The sequence below is a fragment of the Caloenas nicobarica genome, chromosome 11 (assembly GCF_036013445.1).
Source record: "Caloenas nicobarica isolate bCalNic1 chromosome 11, bCalNic1.hap1, whole genome shotgun sequence".
In the NCBI taxonomy this organism is placed as follows: domain Eukaryota; kingdom Metazoa; phylum Chordata; class Aves; order Columbiformes; family Columbidae; genus Caloenas; species Caloenas nicobarica.
In genome coordinates, this window is record NC_088255.1 from 21,324,027 (window position 1) to 21,346,250 (window position 22,224).

The following is a 22,224-nucleotide window of genomic DNA, read 5'->3' on the forward strand; positions in this document are numbered from 1 at the left end:
TTTCAGCATGCCTGTGTATATTTAAATATTAAACAGACAATTGGACGTTGATGTCATTGAACTAAATAGAATCTTGTTCTGCACTGTCACCAAAAAAGGCAGAATCCAGCCAACAATCAGCAAGTACAAGCGGACACACCTGTATCTCTGCATCTTTTCAGATTACTATTTCAGAAAATTTATTAATAAACTTGATTTTTTTTTTTTTTTAAATCAATCCACATTTTCCCTGAGTCAAGGTGTGCATTTTTGGCCACCAAAATATAAATTAGGGTTAGGATTCTAGCTTTAATTTCTGGCATGAACCATTTTTATATTTCACGCTATCTGGGCACTACCTAACGAAAAGCAGAGAGTTACTGATACACATAATAAATAATAGTAATTGTTAGTAAAACAACCTGCTTTGAAGTTCAGTTCATCTTTAAGATAGCCCATGTTTCTTTTTGCTCGTTCAAAGGCAGAATACCTTTAAGTTTTCACGCATTTCCTATCTTTTCCATTTCAGAACTCCCTTTTAGATTTAGGTTGCCCATCACTGTGTGTAATATAATAGTTATTACCTGTTACACTACAATGATTACTTACGTAACATGTCCCCAGAACACCTCTGGGTTTGTATCAAATTAGTCTTTGAAGGAGGCCAGTTTGGAGAGGGAAACCAGCCCTCAACACACAAATTTCAAACCATACGAAAAAAGTGATACTAACAGCATTAACTTTACTTGCCACCTCCAGGTCAGAAATTCATGGAAAAGTTGGAAATAGCTATTCAATCCATCCAAAATCTACTCAATTTTAGATAGATAAATTAAAAAGAAAATCAAAGGCAGACTTCGTAAAAAGGCAAAAAATTGACTTGCATTTAAAATAATAAATGCAAAACAAAAATCACTAAATCAGGAAAAAATAAGGACACAAATAAAGAAGACTTAGATTGGAGTGAAAGACAGGAAGCTCGCAAGGCACCAAATCTCTCTTTTGGCTATCCATCATCAGCGGTTTTGGTAATAACTCATATCCTGTACTACTCAAAAAGAAGCACCGTGACTTTTGCCGTCAATGTCAGTGGTTTTCACCAGTGGTTACTGAAAAAAGTTATGAAATGAGCAAACAACAAACTGTTGGGCATCAGAACAGGCTGCCCGGGGCAGCGGAGTCACCATCCCCAGAGGGGCTGAACAGACCAGGTTCTGCTGAACTTCAGAAACATCATTTCTGGAAACTCTAAAGTCAGAAAATAATCCTCTGTACTACAAAGGAGTTTCCTTTGAATTTTAATAGCACTTTTCTCTCTTCATCCTAATGATACTTTTCTCCTGGTGGACAAAAAGTATTAACGTCTTAAGTTTTTCTTTAATAATAGATATGCAGCCCGTGCTGTTTCATTACTCATTTTTAAAAGCCATTTGCTTTGAAAAACATGTTCTCATTCCAGAATAACACATCTTTCTAAAGACTGGTATTGCACATTTCCTTTATTTATCTTAAAATAATCTTTTTGATTTCCAGATAAAAACTAAGGTCTTGTTTTCCTGTTTGTTCTTTGTAACAACTAATTTGAAGAACATGTCAAATGTTTAATTATCAGATAAATTACAGACATGTGAAGTGAAGAAAAGGCATCATTACCTTATCTCCGTCCTATGGCTGCCTGTGATGTTTCCTTAAACTAACAGTGTTCATTTTGTAACTTTTTACTTTGTAATGGGTGAAAAATTACACTCTGTTTTAACCATCCTGTGGCACCATCATCACCCTTTTACTGGTTAGAGGACAATAATGGATTAATCACTAAGAAGAGACAGTGCGAATATTGCTTTGCAAGAGCAAAGAGATCGTCTCCCTCCTACCACAGGAATCTGCTAAATACCACAATGCCACAATTCTGTGCTTAGAAAATTTCTCCTACTACAGAAATATTAAATAGTAGTGACAAACTGGTTTTTATCCACTTTTTCTGCGTGGGGAATTTTATGTTGGGTTTCTTTTTTGTTTTTTTTAAAGCAAATGTGATGAATACTCTTGTACTCACTCTGACACTCTATGAACTGATGAATAAAAGTGCAGTCCCCTCCACTCTTTGAAAGAAAGTGCTCTAGTAAAGAAAGAAACACTTCAGTTTACATCTTCTTAGCATTTTCAAATGGATGCAACAAAAATTCGAAAGGTTGAATCTACATCATAACCCCTAAATTCTCAGCTTTTCTAAAATAACGCAAGACTACTCCGAAAAAAAAAGAAAAAAAGAAAAAAGAAAAAAAGAAAAAAGAAAAAACCCAACACAGTAAGTGCCTCCCGCTGCTTTCAAGAGAACAAAATCCACAATCTGGCAGAGAAAATTCCTGCCCATCTGTTGTTATATGAGGGTGAGATAAAGGACAGACAGATACAGAAAGGCACAGACTGTTGTGAACTCAGGGCAGAGAGCTCTGAAACGCCAGGGAAATGGGGAAATGGGGATGGCCCAGGGACAGCACAGATGCAAGAGAACGTGGGACAGACAGAATAGTGGCAACCACACTAAAATACTGAATAATAAAATAGCACGGGAGGTGCATGACAGAAAAAGGCAATAGATGGTATAAACACAGAGAAAGACAACTTGAACAAGCAGTCCTACGTCGTCTATACTTGTAATGAAGCTGGCAGACAGCTGCCGAAAACTGCCAGGTTTAAGCACAAGTTCTGTTACTCATAGGATGGAAGAATCTGTACTTTCATGCATCCATCCATCCAGATAACAGTTTGACTCTTATGCAGTCCAAAATAAGTCAAAAAAGGAATTGCTGCTTCAACTTTGACAAAAAAGTGAGTATCAGCAGTGATGCTTGTTATAATCACATACTAATTAATTCAAATTTAAAATATTTGGGACAATTTTTAAATGCAGAGTGATATGAGGCAGCAGTATTTAAAAAACTAACAAGACATTCCTGACAATTTTAAAACAAACAAAAAAGTGTTTGTTAAAAAGAAAAAAATCATATTTAGTGTGATGTTATCAATTATTTCTCAAAAACAATACGTATTTGCACGTGAAGCCTGAAAGCTTTTACTAAATGCTTCAATGTAGCTCTAGGCTACTTTTGTTCACAGTATTGCATGTTTTTCTGCTGAACTCCAACAATCCAATTTTCAAAGTTTTTTTACAGTCTACATAACTAGAATGAAGAATCACAATCACTATTTAATAGATCTTTCCTCCTGCTCCAAATAAGAAATAGATGCGAGGTTATGCCACGATTAACTACTTTTATTTTGCTATTAGTCTCCCTAGTTAAGAAGCTCTTCGTTTATAATGAAAAAAAAGGAAAAAAGCTAAGAATTGGAGCATAGAGTCTTAAAATTTTGTTTCAAAAATGTACACAGTAATCCTTAAACATGGAATATTAGTTAAAACCACAAATTATCTATATAAGTGCCCCAACCTTCCGACTAATACTAGGACCATTCCTCAGAGCTTTCACTATCTAACAATACACAGCAAATGCTGAAGAAAGCCACAGCAAGGAAGAATTTAAGATTAACATAAGAGGATAAATATATTTTGGCCAGTGGATTATAACTGGAATAAAGTTTGCTACGTGATACTGGGCATAGTCTTATCGGCCACTTTTATTCAAAAAACTTCAAGTGTATGCTAAGACACGTTACTTAAACTAGAGCTTTAACTAGTCAGTCTTTAAAAAAAAAATTTAAAAAGTTCAATCTGTATTCATTCCTGTTTTACATAAAGACACTCCAGAGATTTAAAAAATTTGTTTCCACTACTTATATATTCCACATACATTTTCCATACATTATACTTAGAAAAAAGTTTTGCTGACTTTACTCACCATACTCAATTTACAAGAAAAATTGTATATGTTAGTGTTGCAAAGAAAAATGAAATTAAGTCCCAAAAAGTGAATGAATTTTCCGTTTTCTTGTGCCACAAGGCTGACCTCATTCAGTAGTCTCCTACTGAATCCAGCGAGAGCCCAAAACCAAGCAAAAAAAAAAAAAACAAAAACAAAAAAACCAAGTGACTTCCAAGTTGGCTCATTACATTTTACAGAAATTACTAAAAACACCTACACTGAAAGTCTAAGAAAAATAATGCTGGTCAGAGGAGTGGAAAAATTCAATTTCATTTTTAAGAGAGTATTATTCAAAGTAACACTTCAGAGAATTTTGAATTTGTTCAACTTCAAACATCACCCATACGACAGCAGGTAGCCTCAGGATACACTACCTTTCTCTGTGCTCCCATTAATTTTAGGTATGAAGTCGTCAACTTGTACGCCTAGGATTAAGAAAGGGTATTATTTCTGGAAGCAAGCACAATGTTTTGGGGTTTGTTTCTTTATAAATACAGCACTGTGAAATGCATCTGGCTTTTCATACTACCTACTCCTTTTAAAGTACCTCATCTAACCAAAACAGGCAACATTTAATGCGTTTTCCTGCTTGTTTCCTCTCTGTTCAAATGTATAAGAGTTACTATAATCTAAAGAATTACTGCCTGTTACATACATATTTTAAAAAATCCTTTTATACAAATAAGTATATCTAAAAACCTTGAAGATGTTGGAGCTGAGGGGGCCCGAGCAGTTGAGCTCTAACTGGAGCTCGCAGCTGCAGTGCCCTCTCCTGGCATCCTGGGCTGGCCACAGCTCTTCCAAAGTTCACAAGGGACAACCAAGATGAACGTACTAATGGGATAACTGTAAAACATTCTTTCTCCAGACCCCTAGACTATAAGATGATTACACTAAAAGTAAATGAAAAGGAAATCTGGAAACCAGCTTGAAACAAGAAACTGATCACACCTACCTAAGCTGTTGTGTTCTTTAAGAGTTTTCTCCTGAAGATGTTCTAACCGTACTGTAAACAGAAGTCCAAGAAAAAGATATTTCACAGATTAAAAGAAAAACAAATAATCCAAGTTTCTTCCCCACTAGTGACTAACCTTGTAGAGCCGTCAGCCGCTCGTTGGTGAAGTCATTGTCAGCCTGCAAAGCTTCGATTTTTGCTTGAAGCTCTTGCTCTCTCTCTTCCATTTCATCTATTTTGTGCTGCAGTTCTTTTTTCTCAGCCAGTCCTTTCTGCTGGATTTCTTCTTGTCTTCCTTCTGCTACCTGCTCAAAAAAAAGATTTAAAAAATCCCCCCAAGAACCTTGATTTTTCTGTAACTGTATGTACATAAGTAACTTTCTTTGCTAGTTAGATAAATACAAAATTTTTCTGCTGCCATTTTTCTACAATTTTCACTTCAAGCACAATAACTGAAAGTATTTCATCATATCTCAACTAACTTTTTGTCTGAAACCTAAGTTTTACAGGAACAGTATCAGGGCCCAAAAACTAATGAACACCCAAAGTCTCCTGAAGTCTTTCTTTCATTTACCTGTTGTTTAAAAAGTTTCTTAACCTTTGATTGCTACATTAGAAATTAGATTGTATTTATTTGTTTCATGCATTATAGTATCATCTTAAGTCAGATGAAGTTCTGTCATTACCTTTAGCTTGTCAGAAAGGTCTTTAATTTCATTTACAGCTCCGTTGTACTTATTAGCTAATTCTCTTAATTCTTCCTGAGTCCGCTCATTCATTTCTTTCAGGTGAGTACATTCATCTTCTGTATTACTTAAACTCCGCTGTAAGACAGCATTATTATGCAATTAATAAAAATAAGACTAATAAACTATGAAGCACTGAAGCTGAGCTATATTTTCCAAAGAGTGTATCTAATCTAATCACAGTTAACTGCTTTGTTCCTAATCATTAAGGCTAAATGAACAGATCAAGTCCTGGAAAAAATGTTATCTGTACAAATGTTTGTAATGTCCTACTTACATGCACGTGTAAAAAAAAAAAAAGGGACAAATCACAATACGTTATACAAATAATTGTGATTTATAGGAATAATGAACCGAAATGCGTGATCTATCTGTCCCATTCTCTTCTGCCACGAACTATTACAATATTACAACACAAAATTTGTATCTAACTGAAATCTCACAGGATGAGATTTATTATTACAGTATTATATGCATCACGTTCTCTAAAAAGCATGAAGAGGGTAGGCATTGAAGCATTTAATTTGAAGTCATATGTTATTTCTTGACCTGATGGAACATAGCAAATAATGATAATGGAAAGAGAAAATAAAGCAGAAGTTAGTAGAGAGACACAGAGGCAGAGATCTTATTTGAAAAAAGTATCCAACACTTCGTAACCTTAGAAGCTCTTTCTTAAGTGTCATTTGTATGAGTGGTTTAGCACATATTTCCATAAATTTTACAGTTTAAACAAGTCTAACAGCATTTTTTTTCTAACATGTGTATGCCATTTTCCCCTCACTTATTTCCCACACATAGATACTTCTGTAAGACAGCTTCATGAATTTTAAAATCTGGCAGAAAACAGAGTTGCTTCAAGAACAGTTTCTCATTAACTATTTAACAATCTAAGTGTTGTCCAACAGGAGAAATAAACACCACAGGAAAGAAAACAGGGATCTAAGCAGCAGCAGTTAGAACCGCTGCAGCATTTCCAGAAGACGAGACATGGAACTGCGATACCTCCACTTCAGACAGTTTTCTGACCACTTCGATCTTCTCCTGAAGGACCCGCCTCAGGGACTCTTTGGCTGTTGTCTCATAGTTGTGTTTGTCTTCTTGTAATGCTATAAGCTCTTTTCGTATACTGTCTTCTGTTTGATTCTGTATGCATAAGATAATTCAAAGTTAAGAGTATAAATCAGTATTTTGCTGATTAAATATATTAGATTGTGATAAGACCTGTTCTACTGCAAAAATGTTTAGCAATTTCTGGTAGATGGCAAAATGTGATGGATAAATCAGTGATCAAAGATTCTTGACATGAGTGAATGTAAACCAGTTGTTTTTTGAAGGGTGTGCATGGCAGCACAGGTTCAGTGATCAGCTTTGATTACAGGTAAAATATATGGGGGTTTTGGAAACTGCTAAGACAATGCCAACCCCAAAAGATCCAAAATTTGACAAACCAGAAGCCTACGAGGTCTCATCTGCAAAACCTCAAACAGGACCTGCAGAAAATGTGCTTATAACTAAGTAGTTCGGAGGAATTAAAAATAAAAAAAATTGAAGGCAGGCATAGGTGGCCTAAACAACAATCAAGGCAGAGCACACTTGTTACTCTGTCTCTCAATATCCAACAGCTCATCAACGCCTTTTTTGAAGTCCCTGTTCAGAAAGAACCATCCATAGGCAATAGGACAGAATCGTTCCTTCTCACCAATGACAAATCGCTTTTCTGCATTTCCGTACATACATGTTTAAATGCATATACAAAAGAAATCAGTTTAAGCTAAAAAATCGTGAAAAATAGCCTTTTATCTAGATTTTAAATGATTCCGTGAAATACAGAAAATACCTGCAGTTTTCACGCTATTCAGATTACCCAAATTGCACAGGCTCATTTTGGAAAGTTCATATTTCAACTGCTTTCCTATAACGAGCTCATTCCAACATACTTCCAAAGAGCTCTCTGTCAGCATTCCTAGAATTACACTTTAAGTGAGCTACTTACCTTTGAACATGCCTGCAACTGATTGCCCATAACCTCCAAGCGTGACAGCAGCCTGTCTTCATCTATTAAAGCCTGGCAGAAAAGAAGCATCACCTTAGTATTGACAAGCGCTTTAAGTAGTTCCAGCAGAGTTCTGCTTTAAAGACTTGAATTTTGTTAGAGTATTTACTACTATTGATTATTTCAATCTGGTACATAACCACTATTAAACATCATCTTTTGCACAGTTTAAGAGAACCGCCATAAGCTTTTTATTCTTTCTGCTGCTTTTTTCCCCCCGCATTGTTTGTAAATTAATAGCTAAAATCCATACGCTGCTGCATATTTCAGTCCAGAAAAGAAAAGGATGCCTGTAGATACCTGCCAACTAGTATCCGAAGCCTCTTGTGTGACAGCAAGCAGTCGCTGAAGGGTTGCCAGCTTCTGTTCCAACATTTGTTCCCGATGTAAGGCTTCCTACCAAGAGAGCAGAGCACCCGGCAGATCAGCAGAACAGAAGCAACATAAAAGATACCAAAATACAAAGGAAAAAAGGAAATCTAAGTAGGACGCATTGCCACGTAATTCAAAACTATAATAGGCCCATCCCATTTTATCCATCCATTCACTTGTTTGGATATTTTAATTAGAAAATATTATCCTACAACCTTAGGTTCCTAAAAACCTTCATTTTCCATGCATACGTTAAGTACACACAGTAACAATTTTTTCTTTCCAAGACTTAAAAACGCTTTGACTTTTGTCAATAATTTGAGTAACAAAATCATAAACACCAAAAGGCAGCTTGGCAGTTCCTGTGCAATGAGCTGTTCATCCTCAGATCGTGTCCCAAAAGAAGAACGCCAAGCAAAAACTACTAGTTTTGTTTGATTTTTGTTTTACAACAGTAAGATAGAAGAGCATCTTCATTAACAATTCCAGGACACAGAGAGTGAACAGACTGGTGTCAAAGTATTTGGGCTCCCAAGCAAAGAGCATCTGCCTGAGCTGCTTCCTGCTACGGCAGCAAATACATATAATGTTAATGTCCATCTCAAATGCCTCATCGTTGATGTGAATAAATAAAAATTGCCATTATCGCAGAAAAACAGGCAGAAGTCAGTAGAACTACACATAAATTAAAGCTACCTAGAATTTACCACTAGGAATGTTTTCACATCTTTCCCAGAATGCGAATTTTATAATCCTTTCTAAAGAGCTGATCTATATATATCAGCCCACACTTTAATGTGTTGCCATTTGGCAGCCAAATTCACAGGATGGTTTGGGTTGAAGGGACGTTCCCAGCTCCCCCAGTGCCCCCCCGCCACGAGCAGGGACATCTGCACCAGCTCAGGTTGCTCAGAGCCCCGTCCAGCCTGGCCTGGGATGTCTCCAGGGATGGTTCAGCCACCACCTCTCTGGGCAATAACGTTTTACATTATTTCACTACAGAAAAAGGTATTTACATGCTTATCATGTTCCAGTTTACAAAATGTAAGCCAAACAAAGATATACATAAGATCTGGGTTTTGAACAATGAGTAAATATTTAGCCAGATCAATGCTGTCAAGAGAAAAGTTACCTGGAGATACTGTGAAAGCTGAAACAATTCCTGAGAATACATACTGGGAGTGTTAGCAGCAACCTGAAAATAAAGGAATTTAACAATCAAAATGGCTTTGGATTTTTCATTAAGCTCAAGTAACAAAATTCATCATTTAAATCATGAAGGTAAACTTAAGATTATCTAACAACTGGCATTTTCAATCACTTATTGTTCCGTTACTTTTTTGTTCGGTTGCTTTTTTTGTTTTAATTATAGAACTTCCCAACTCCGGACTGAGGCCCCACTGTGTCAATGTCTTTGTAAGTTCTTGAACCACCAATGCATCAGAGATTTTAAGGCTTTTGTTTCGGGTGAGATTAAACGGACAGAAAAGAAACAAGGTGCACAAAATGTGATACTGCACCAGCTTCTCTCCCTTCAGTGTCACTCAGAATATTAAACTAGGAAAAGACAGGCAGTGAAAAACGTATCTAAATGTAACTGGACTTCACCATTTCTTCACCATTGTAACAAGTCAGAAATCGGCACAGGGCTGAATAGGGCAGAAAACACCAAATTACTGCAATTACCTTGTCAACAGGACTTGGTAATGGAGCATGGATAACACTACAAAAAAAAAAAATTAAAAAGTGAACACAAAGCGCAGAATATCAGCTCAAAAATCTAGAAGATCCCTAGTGCTGTGCATTTAATCAAGATGCTTTGTATTTTTTAAGTTTATTCCTCAGATAACAATGAAGTTAATATACAAACATGCGAAACCAGTTAACATTATCCTGAGCAACATTTTCAAAGTTACAGAACTATTTCCAAATTACGAATCCAAGGCCTATTCTAAAAACTCTCTTTACCAACTTTTATTTTAGTCGTTACATAATATTTGACGTTTAAAAACTGATTTATTGAGCTTTAAACCAATTTACAAGCACAAAACAATATGAAAAGGCAGTGGATATACTACTCTCATTCAGAAATTCAAATAACTGAGTAAAATAATATTTGGTAACTTATAGAATTTTGTACACTCCCACTAGAGTGAACATTGTACTTGCAAATTTTCATCAGAACTAAAAGTTTAACACCATACAGTTCTACTATTTCTTATTAGCACATGCAATTACATAGAAAATTTCCCACAATACACCCTAAAGCCTCATGCAAATATTTCTGCATATTAATGATAAAAGAATATTTAAATAAAGAGTCAAAACTATACAATTGCTGGGGATGAAAGATAATTAAAATGATGTCATTTGTAACTGGCACTCAGCTACTGCAAACAAAATATTTACGTTTTTTTTTCTACTGCTCTTTGAATTTTCTCCAAAATGTGCACATATACACAGAAAACCCTCTCAACATTCATCCGAGTTTCCAAACATTATTCCGTCCAATATATTTTGTGATTTTTTTTTTTTTCTCATGCCAGGCAAAGCTTTCTTTCATCGTGACACCAAACAGCTGTATCACGAGGGCACGTTACTTATCTGAAGAATATGAAAGTGTTACGTGGACACATGTACACACAGACACCATTAGCCTCACTTTACCAAAGTCTATGTGCATTTAAAGGAGCAAAAATAATAATCCCAAATAAAAGACGGAAGGAGAATGCTCATTTGCTTTCTTTTTTCCTGTATTCTTTGCTTTATAATACTATTCCAGTACACTGAACCACAGTCAGTCAGAAAATCCCAACTTGATAAGGACTTTTAAACTCTTTTTTAGAACTTGTATTTTTCTTTCGCAGTTGTCTTTATTCCTAAAAACAACAAGCACATGAGATTTCTTTTTCATAACGCCTGCAAAAGAACCATGCCCTCAGTTATTTTCTTTGCACGATCACAGGAAAATAAATTGTTCTTATGCTGATTTGAAACATAAATCCATCAAATCCTCATTGTACAGTAGTTTAGCTTTGGTACCCATGGATAGATATTTATTCTTACTCTGATCGCAATCGAGCTTCCATCCCATCTGGAAGAAATAGTTTGATTGTGGAGACTATACATCCATGGGTAACTGAAAAGAAACAAACAGTAAGTCATCACGAGTTGTTACTATTTAATTATAAGTTCCATGGTTAATGTTATAGTAACCAAGCCAAGTGTTTTAAGAAACCCTGAGGCACAAACGCCTCCAAGCACCAATGCCCAAGCTCTGGAGATGGAATTTTATCGTTAGAAACGTGAAGAGGTTCTGCTGGGTACGAGTCCTGAAGCAGCTCCAGGTCCAGTTCTTCTGCAAGATGTGTCTATGGCAGCAAGTTTACAAAGTTTCTGTACGTTTTGACCGTAAAATGGGGAAAAAGGAAGGCACCTGCGCGAGGGGACGCGGACGCAGGAGTATAAACCAAATAACGAGCCACCTGTTTGACAAGGTTCCTACCAGCACGTCCAGGGATTTAGACGTAACACATCCAATGTGTGTCGCTGGCCACTCCAACATCTGGAATTGGCCAAGTGACTGTTATTGGCAAACACAGGAATCACAAAGGGAACGCAGAGGAACCACTGCACGTCCTCTTGGGCACTATGAGCAGCATCATTCGAACACCACGTCTCTGCTGCTGCCCGCAGCACACGTCTGTGCGCAGCCCTACACAAGTGCCCTCTCATTTCAGGAGGAGAAAATTTGCTTCTCCAAGACTAAATTCAAGATCCTTTCAACTCAGTAAGGATTCTAAAGAATAAGAGAAGCAAATTTAGTATTTAATTGTTACATCAAGTTCAACCTCTCTTCACAATGTTTGCCGAAAATGTTACTAATACCGTTTTCAATGACGTTGCAAACAGTCAAATTACATCTGGCTTTTTTTGCCCTTGTATGATTTGGGAAGTCAAAATTCTTTCCAGTTACATGGAAAGGTAAGACAGATGCTGTTCCCAGAAATACTACCACAAGCTAGATACAAATCAATATACGGTCATCTACCATCTACCACTGTACCTAAAGCATCCATCAACATACAAATAGCTGCTCTACTTTCATGGTTATTAATATCAGCAAAACAGTTAATCTGGCTTTGGAAAAAAAGGACAATGTGTGTTTTAGGACAACGGCAGCACTCCAGGGAAATGAGATGGGTCTTTTAGGCGGCTGTCTCAATGGAATCTAAAAATACAGGAGAAATGATCCAACTGAACAGAGCTGTTCTTAACCTTTATTCAGTGCTAAAAGCTCATGCTTTGGAGAAGTATTATCTTGGCTACAGCACCTTGTTTTTTCAGGCTGACCTGGTAAAATATTACATTTACATGCCAGGGAAGACCAGCCAGGACCTCATTCTCAACACAGATTAATCCAGGGGTATTGGGGTCTTTTTTGGCTTCAGACTGAGGTCCCCAGAATTCACAAATCTGTTCTTGTAGAACATTTAAAAATGCATTTGCAATATTAGCTGTAGCATGAAATACGCAGCTTTCATAATGAAGACTCTTTCCTTTAAGGCATAAACAGGGAATTAGTGATTTCAAGAAAAAAAAGTATCAGGGTAGCTGAAATTAAAGACCAACAGACAGCTTTACCTTTGGGTTACAGATCAGGTGGGTCTGCTGTGACATTATATAATTCTGAAGTTTTTCCATCAACACTCAGACTGCAAAAAAAAAAAAATCTAAAAGCTGCAGGAGCTTTATTTGTGTAAAAACTAAGAGATAAAGAGGATTTAGCAGAGGGTCTCAGACAGTGACTGTGACGAGGTACCTGGCATTTCACTAGGGTTATAATATAAAAAATAATTTTAAAAAAGGAAAAAACCTGCACTCTGTCCTTTAGCTAACAGTTCATTATAACTGGAAGATAAAAGAGAACGTCTAAGGGAAAGGTAAAGCAACATATAAACCATTATTATAAGGATGACTGGACAGGATAGTACAAAATGTTTACATCCAAATCTATATTATTCCTTCTGGGGAATTAAAAAAAAAAAAAAAAAAAAAGGGGCAGTAAAGCAGGCTCTGGTTGCCGAACAGGGACTGAGCAAATCCTCCTCCCAGGCCCCGCCGTCCCCTCCTGTCCCCGTCCCGTCACTCACCCGTGGCCGCAGGGTCGGGAGCGGCCGGACCGGCCCGAGCGCCGCCCGGAGCCCCGAGCGCCGGAGTGCGGCTGCGGGGACACGGCCGCGCCGCCAGGGGGCGCCCCGCGCGGGGCCGCGGCCGAACGCCGCCCCGGCTCCTCGCCCCCCGCCACAAACACGGCGAAAAAACCCATTTCCGCTCCGTTTGGCCTGTGAAACTGCAGCCACGAACTTGCTGCGTCGTCCTGCCACAGGGGACTGCCACACAGCCCCAAAAACCCACCCAGAGTCGCCCTGAACCCTCATGAGGGGCTTACGCTGCAAAGGAGCATAAACACAAAGAAATAATTTTGTCCCAATTTTTTTTTTTTCCAATTTGCAAATGATGCTTCCTTTTTTACTTTCACTTCTTAATGTGATACCAGCAGCCATGTCAATATTCAAAATCACCTCAAGAAAGCCCCTCTGTTGAGGTGTCCGTGTGTCTGACCGGCAGCTCGCACTGGGCCTCCCCACCTGCACAGGGTCCTCAAACACCACGTGAGAGAAAAAACCTCTTCGAGACTCCAAACTTGACTAGAAAAAAGTGCATGAACTGTATTTGACCCAAATTATCTGGTATTATTTGACCCCGCTGCCCCTTCCCGGGCAGGGCGCTCAGCAGCAGTTACGTACTGGAATGCTCCGGCACATACCGGGACACGTAGGGAGCGCCGACAGAACGCGAACCACGCTGTGACACCGAGAAAAGCACAGTGACATGATTAATAGATAAGTACTGTACTAAGAAGAGGGAAACGAGCAGGGCTGTGCGCTCGTTAGTAACATAACAAGTGGACAAATAAGGAAGCGGGAGTGTTGGAAACGTTTATCCAGGCCTGGAAATGACTTGAGCTCGGCAGCAGAACGCAGAGGGATCAGGGCTCATGTAAGATATCCTCATTAAAACAAAAAAACCAAAACAAAACAAAAAAACCCAAAAAACACCAAAAAAACAACAAAAAAACCCCACCAAACCAAAAAAACCACATATACTGAGTGTGCCACTATTTTAATGAACTAAAGCAAGATTGTATTTGCAAGAAAATTACTTACTAAAACACAGCCTGAATAATAAAATAAATGTATTCTAGCAATATTTACACAATTCAGAATTTACACAGGCAAGTAAACTCTGCCTGTTCTGTCATTACCTCATAATTATACACAGCAAAATGTTGAAACATCTTGTGCAGGTAAGGCATTATGTAAATACCTGAACACAAAATGGTTTTAAAGGGAATCCCTAATTTACAAACTACTTTCATGTCTGTTTCATTACTAAAGTAGGTTAACAGTAACATCTAAGATTACTGAAATGAACTGGTGAAGAAGCATTTATTTGCATTCCAGTTGTGCTCCCCGGTGAACACCTGAACCGGATGCTGCTGTTTCGTGCCCCAGCACGATGATACAATCTCCGTTCATGGCTTGGGGGAGCACGAGGAGGGAGGAAAGCGAACGTGTGCGCTCTGCCTCATCGGCAAGCTCAACACATTCGTGGGTAACACGAGCACGGTTCCCACGTTCAAAGCCAGAGAAGAGGAAAAGGCTGCACAACCTCATCACCCGCTAACCAAATGCCAGGTCGCTGAGATCGTGTTTTGTAAAACTAACATAAAACTGCTGGGAAGAACCTACCGCTGGCGAGAACTCCTGGCAAGAATCTGCTTGTGATGAACTTTCCACAAACTTCCACATGAACTAATTGCAAATAGTTGCTGATAAAAACAAGTGAACGCCAAATCTTCTTCCAACTAAATCTTAAGTTAAAAATTAGTTTAGGTCTAAATACAATGGCAAAATTTAGCTTATTTTAGCGAGGACAGCATCTCATCAAATGAATAGTTTCAGCTTCATTAGATGCAATGTATTCCTTTGACTTATTCCATATATACTGCTAGTACTTACAAATATTTGCAATCACTTCACATGAATAACATTTTATGTAACTCCCAGACAATTCCAACTGGACATCTGGGAGTTAAATCCTTGCAACATCATTTTTGAGGAAAGTGAAATAATGTGATGCGACCTTCACTACCATGAATCACTCACGAATACTAGAGCTCCAGAAGCTCTCCAAGACAAAATACTGAACTGCTTCCATTGCTCAACGATGTTTTCTTTACAGACGTATTCATTAACCTTCCTCTGATACTTCAGACTGTGAGAACTACAACCTACCAGGCTAAAGACAGCATTCAAGTAACAGATGGAACAGGCTTCATATTTTTTTTTGTTCACTTAATGCTGTTTAAAAATTCTACTGTTGTACTGTGGGGTGGTTTGTTGGGTTTTAGGGGATTTGGTTTGGGGAGCGGTGTGTGTGTTTGGTTTTTTTAAGAACTTTACCATCAGTATTTCAATTTAATATTGTTCTTCCATTTCATTCTTTCCTAATATACCCCTCTTTAAGGACAAGCTCTATGAAGGTCTTGTTAAGAAAAGCAGTAAAGTGGAAGAGCAGTGATGGCAGTTCCGCCGTTTTATTGCCAAATCTGTGCATTACTGGATTAGGATTCTTCAGCACACAACCAGAACTTCAGTGCTTACAGAAAACAACAGACCCACGAGTTAACTTTAAAAAGTCTTGACAGTATTGATTACAATCTAATACTTAACATATAGGCCAGTCTTCAGAAAGAGAAAGAAACTACTCCTGAAACACTGTCCATAAATGCAAAAGAAAAGAGACAGAGGCTGCATTTTATTAACACAGATATATAGCTATTATAATACAAGATCTGGAGCGTGCATACTGGGAAGAGGATCAATAAAACCAAGTAAAAGTCCCATACACTCATTTTTCAGCTAGCAACATTTTCTATCCTCATTTCAAAGTACCTGCAGAAACGAAAATCAGCAGCTGTCACGGAAATAAAAAGTAGGTATCTACATATCTTGACAAGAATTACATTAGCTTGTTTCAAACTTATGCCGAGTACTTTATCAAGAAATGCAGTTTCATACTTCTGCCTCGTTATTTGCCGAAGCTATAGGGTTCATAGGCTTGAAAGAAAGGTAGTTGCAAAGATAAAATTTAACAAACTCAACCCCCCCAGCACTATGCACACAGGCCCATGCTGTGCTTTTAAAGTTGCTGTATGTCAATGTGAGTGAGGCGACAGCTCCGCACGCGGCCCCCACTGAGCTCCCGTTTCTGGACCTGCATTTCCCCAACATGCACCCAGCCGCGCAAGGGGCTGTGGGAGCGACCCCGCTAAATCTGCTTGGTGGGGTGGATACAGAGTCCGTGTTGGCAGCACATCCCTTTCTGGAGCCAGTTCACTGCATGGCCACAAGACTCGCTGCCAGTGTGAAGGAGGGAAGAGGTAACAAAAAAAAAAAAAAATCCACTTTCTTACAACAGGAATACCATTTACTCTTAAACACTGCATTGTAGTAAGCTGTGCTATATAAATACACTTGGGAAAACAACAACAACAAAAACCCCCAAACAAACAAACCCATCCACAAAACAAACCAGAAAATGATCCATACCCTTACCTTTCCGCGTGTTCTCCGTCACATCTACACCAAACTGGATGATGTCGCCTGACATAATTTCACATGGCGGGCTTTCCTCTGATCCTCTACTCAGCCTCTGACTATTAATAAAGGTACCATTACTACTTTTAGTGTCTTGAAGATAGAACTGTAAAAACAAACAAAAAAAATAGTAAAATATCTGGAAAGAAACCAAAGTAAGTATGATGAAACTTAAGCTTTCACTAAAATTTTATTTGCTGTAAAATATAGCTTAACATCCCAATGTACAAGAGGACAAATGTATTGAACTCAAAACACCCTCCTTAGGATGCAACACCTTCACATCATCGACAAATATCTGTATTTGATTTTTAGCTGTTTAACATATGATTGAATTCTAGTATATATGCTATGCAAAGAATTGCTACAAACTGTGTTTAACCCACTGCCGGCATGGAAAGGGTCAGACATTGTTCGCAACAACACCTTCTGCCACTGATACGTAAGAATTTACGTTGGTCAACACACCAAGATTCTACCTGCTCACACGTTTACAGTACCAGTGTTCCACAACAGAAATACACCGTAGGGAACAGCAGCATGGAGGGCACAAGGAAAAACCTTGGCAGAAGACAGAATAAAGGAATTGTAATGTAGAGATCATGTTGAAACTAAGGAAAACAAAACTAGGATGTTTTTACTTCTCAGGGATACTAATTTGCACCATTAAGCTAATCTCAAGATTGCTGCATTGTTAAGTATCTTTGTAAATATCCATTTGTAGAGTTAATTAAATTTTAATAGCAACTGAATGCAATTTTAATAGCAATTGAATGTGAAACTGCTTATGACACAAGACTTGTAGTCAAAACTGCCCCTGAGAAGAGGTGACAAGTGAGTCACCCGGCAAAGACCTGATGAGCAGACAGCACCAAAAGGGGATGGGAACGTTCCTGCCCGGCCAGGTGGAACTGCTGGAATGAGTCACCGTCAGTCCTTCCAGGATGACAAGAGTTATTACAGGAACCTGATGGGACGGTGGAATCCCTGCCCTCCTGCACGCACACGGAATCTCAGTGAGTCCCAACGCAAGTACAAGGCAGGGGGAAAATTGTAGCCTTCAGAGAAATTAATGTATTCCCATGCTTCTCCTTTAAAACAACTGATTTTTTTTTTCCCCAGGATTCCATGGTTTTATTGGCCTCTATCGCACCCCTCAAAAAAGGTGATGTAAAGCTCAAAATAACAGTGTCAAGGGAAAGGTGAGGTTAAAATGGAGTAAGAGGCCAGCACTAGGGCTCTTCAGATCTCGTATTGGAAAATGACACCCAGCATGTGATAAATCTCTCCCATGCTCGGCTCGAGTAGCTCGGAGCTGTGCCCGACCCAAGAGGCACGTGTCACCGTGGCCAGGAGGGGACTCCATGCAGCAACCAAGGCAATGTCAGCACAGGAGGGTTCAGCAGGTCTATGGAATGACTGAATGAAAAGCAGCACAGGAAAGATATTTCCCCCCCCCGCCCCCATACATATGTCTTTGATCTTAAATTAAAGAAAAATAATAATCAAAGAGTCAAATGTTCATAAAGATGAAGGTAAACACAAATTATGGATAGAACAAGAAATTATGGCTGCATTCACTGCATTAGCATTCAGACCTACCCTACTCTAAATAACATATTATGAAATACTATATATCAATATATAATGATATATAATATAGCTTTTATAACAGTTATAAGTTTAAAAGCCAATCAAATTAATTAGCTTGTTAATGTACTCATCTGAAAATACTCAACCCTCTCGCAGCTCAGTGCAGAGATAATTATCTTTTTTACTTCCTGTTAGTTTTCAATTAGCATTCTGCTCCATTTGAAAATCCTTCTGTTATGAAAAAGTGAGTCACAAGCAAGGAGAAACAAACATGCTTGCGCTTATTTGTTTTTCCCCACCCTTTTCTTTGCTATGCATAATAGCTGCCTTTTATCTCTCCAATTTTTTTATTAATCAGTGTCCCTTGTAAACACACTTGTGCAGAATCTGCAGATGGGGCACAGATGAGCCAGCACAGAAATACAAGAGTGACCACAGGAAAGGAAGCACAGCAGAGCAGCAGCGACACAAAGCTTGCAAAACACCAGCAGATTCTCATAATTCAAACTGAGAAAAGATCTGTAGACAAATGTACTTCAATTTAACATTATTAAACTGATGTTCATTTAACTGCGTGCTACTGAATTTCATTATGTAAATTTTAGAAAAGTGATGCTCTTGAAGTCTTTACAAACAGTATTAGAATTTCCTTCTTCCTGCACCTAGTAAAGAAATAAATAATACCAGTAACATGTGAATAAGGTGATGTTTAAGTAGAAAAGCACTGACTTCAAGACTTGGCAAAAAGGATTCAGGCATCTTGTCTTTAATGCAGCAACTGGTCAACAACCCAGAGCGCTGGTCCCTTTCACAGCGCAAATCCAAATGTTATTTCCATACAAGTTGTCACTGGTTCAAATGATCTTAAAGGTCAATCCCTCCATCACTTTTGTGTCATTACTAAAAGCTATTTTCAAACAAAATCAAGTGCAAGCCCTGAAACAAACACATGTATACAATAACTAGTATTTATGGTAGTACAGTGGTATTTCATATACTATTAATTATGTGGCATCCTCAGTGGGTTCTCCAGTTCCCAAACCAGCAGCTACGTAACATGGTGCCTTCTGTGGAACCAGCAGCATTTGTCCTCCCCGCTCCCCAGCACAAACACTCCTATGTCCTGACCACCCCAAGTACAACACGCTCACCAGAAGAGCCCCAAGTGTGTTCTAAAGCAGAGCTGGCCCAGCACTGAGTAAGGCAGTGAATCAAGAATGGCAACCAGCTCCCGTCACATTCGCTGTCACCACGTACACCCATCCTTTACCATTCTAAGAGCACATTACTGCTACTCCATCTAACCCAGCTTGAAACTGCAGGTCAGGACAATTACGTTGAGAATTACAATGAGGAGAATTACTGGAGAACTGAGGCAGTTACAAGATTCACTCCATGAAGAGGAGGAAATTCTACATCTAAAAACGTGGACACAGATCACGAAATATAATTAAACATATTCAGTCTTACTCCATAGCTGAATTAATAATTAAGTAAATAATAAGCACTAAAATGTACGCCATTGCCTTTTACAGAAAGTCAATCATTAAAATATTCTATTAATTCAATATATTGTCACTGCCTACACAACTAAGGCTGAAAGAGAATCCCCATTTCAGGGCCTCCTCATTTACCATTCTTTTCCTCACCTCTTATTTCCTGTGTGAAAGAAACACACACAGCCCCCATGTGCTTCAGGGCCCTGCTATACAGGCTTTGAGGCATTTGTTTAAACCAGAAAGATTGGAATTAATTTGTCAAATGCTGAACTATAGCCACTAAGGAGATGACAGTGTCATTTCTGCCGTGTTTGCTCCCAGCCGGGGCAGCAGGGGGGCAGCTGAGCCACCACCCGCCGCAGTGACCGTGACACTCTCCCCCTGCTCAGGCCGCAGATTGCGTGACCAACCGCTGAACAATTAATGCTGGCGTCACAAATGCACCCGAGTACTAAAGCTCATACTAAAATTCAGCAAGTAAATAGAGATCTAGAAATTGGGGTACTCAGCCTAGAGTGATATTTCAGTTTGGAATCGGACTGAGCAGCAGTACAACTCATTCACTTGGTTCAGGCTGAGTGTTCTACCAGGACGCGAAGTACATTGACTTTGCACAATGTGAATTGTGCACAAAGATTTTAAAATGATACATAATGGGGTCAGACCCATACGACCAGCGTTTACCACACTGCAGCCAGAAAGCTTTTTCTCCCATACAATTAAAGGATCATTTTCTTTTCCCTGAAGTGTTAACTTTGGGGATTTACCATTTTGGGAGCAGCACCTGTGCCAGCAGAGTTCACTGTGCAAACCAAACTGAATTCCAGGTCGGTACTTTGGCTGTAGGACAGTGAGTTCATCTGCTAAATGATCTGCAGACGCAGTTGATTGAGTTCCTCATTCTGCTCTGCTTAGACACATCCTAAATTCCGTTCCTCTCCCTTGCCTGACTCCACCCACCTATCAAGGCAGTACAAGTATTTGTCTCCATAAGCAAATATAATTCACAGGGTGGGGTACATCAAGCAAAACTGCTTTTCTATTTAGTTTTATAGTTCTTAAACACATGGATCTAATAGATCTTTGCTTACTCAACTCCAGCTACTTCAATTTGGAAACAAAACCAATGCATGAACTTTACAGTTCTCAGCAAATCTCCTTTTTAAAACAATTCTAGCTGAGGGAGGCACATGCTATGAGACTAAGAGTGACCAGCTGTGAAGAAAGCGATTTTCAAGGAGGTAGCTGACTATTCAGGGACCATAAGTATTGAAGGTCCTCAGAGCAAAGCACCACTTGCTAGTAGTTTTCAGTAACTTCTTTGGAAAAAAAATCAACTTGCTCTTTCTATTCAGTAAAGAAAAAAAGAAAAGGAGAAAAAGTTAACCATCTTTGATATAGCACTGGACAAAAATTATTCACCCTAAATTTTCAAATGGAAGTATAAGCCCAATGTAAGTCCAGCTATTCTGATGAAAAAGGTTAAAATGCTGAGCTGCTCCAGGAATTGAGCGCCGTCCTTCCCGAGCTGCCCGCGCTCCACGGGGCAGGAGGGACAGACACAGGAATCGGCCCCTCTGCTGACCACGCTGCTCCCCGTCTGTTTACACCTTGGAGCTTTGTTGACCGTACTGCCAGGACAACCCCAACGGCTGCTCATACCTGTTGTCAAGCAAAATAAACTGTGGCAGTAAGAGCAGTTTCGTGCCAGCATAACTGAGCCTGGGTATAAACAGAGTTCAGCCTTTTCTGGATGTATTTGAAGTGCTGTAAAGTATTAATCTCTCTGCTGCTTGCCCTGACAGTTCAAGTGCTTTGAAGTTCACTACAGGCTTCCTTCAGCTTCATCTGCGCTAAATCAGCGGGATTTGCCTCCAAAGGACACGAGGCTGTGGCACGGACAGGAGGACCCGCCTTGGGTAGGGGGCAATGCCCAACACCGAGAGGCAGCAGCAGCTCAAACCACGCACAAAATACACGTCTGCCTACAACCTGGAGCTGCTGGAGCGTGTTCCCGGGCAGCGCAATGTCACCTTCCTCCACAAAAGCGAGCAAACATTTCCAGGCGGGTTGTGCCTGCAAACATTGCAGCACAGACTTTTCTGCTGCCATACGACATTGCAATGCTTATTTTAACTGGCGAGGTCTACAGATACACCTATCAGAATTTTAAACTATGGCTTATCAAAAGCATTCACAAAAAAAGGAAAGCACGACAGGACGCCTGCAGAGTTAACGCCGTCTCCTACCTCTCGTGCCCATTAGGCAAGAGCATTTACTTCCCAAACCACTACTCAAACCCCACAGTCACTGGTATTTGTAACTGAACTTACTGGCAAAAAGCTCAGGACTCAAGGTTACTATTAGTCAATAGCTCTATACTATTCTTCAGTAGTTGCAGTTATCCACACAAT

The 22,224-nt window shown here is 39.1% G+C and overlaps 1 protein-coding gene across 18 annotated transcripts in view; it reads right to left on the bottom strand.

Annotated features, from left to right (window-relative positions):
• Window positions 1-22,224, bottom strand: part of SLMAP (sarcolemma associated protein) — an 86,180-nt gene that overhangs the window by 39,273 nt on the left and 24,683 nt on the right. For 5 of the 18 annotated variants that reach the window (XM_065642584.1, XM_065642582.1, XM_065642592.1 and 2 more), the window contains exons 3-14: window positions 16,677-16,824; window positions 11,059-11,131; window positions 9,679-9,715; window positions 9,125-9,187; window positions 7,921-8,016; window positions 7,561-7,632; window positions 6,570-6,710; window positions 5,505-5,642; window positions 4,955-5,123; window positions 4,819-4,869; window positions 4,238-4,288; window positions 2,036-2,098 (exon numbers count right to left, since the gene is read on the bottom strand). In XM_065642584.1, the coding sequence (XP_065498656.1) occupies window positions 2,036-2,098; window positions 4,238-4,288; window positions 4,819-4,869; window positions 4,955-5,123; window positions 5,505-5,642; window positions 6,570-6,710; window positions 7,561-7,632; window positions 7,921-8,016; window positions 9,125-9,187; window positions 9,679-9,715; window positions 11,059-11,131; window positions 16,677-16,824 (1,102 nt within the window). The remainder of the gene's footprint in view (window positions 1-2,035; window positions 2,099-4,237; window positions 4,289-4,818; window positions 4,870-4,954; window positions 5,124-5,504; window positions 5,643-6,569; window positions 6,711-7,560; window positions 7,633-7,920; window positions 8,017-9,124; window positions 9,188-9,678; window positions 9,716-11,058; window positions 11,132-16,676; window positions 16,825-22,224) is intronic. The other 13 variants (XM_065642585.1, XM_065642597.1, XM_065642586.1 and 10 more) reach the window with 5 other exon arrangements.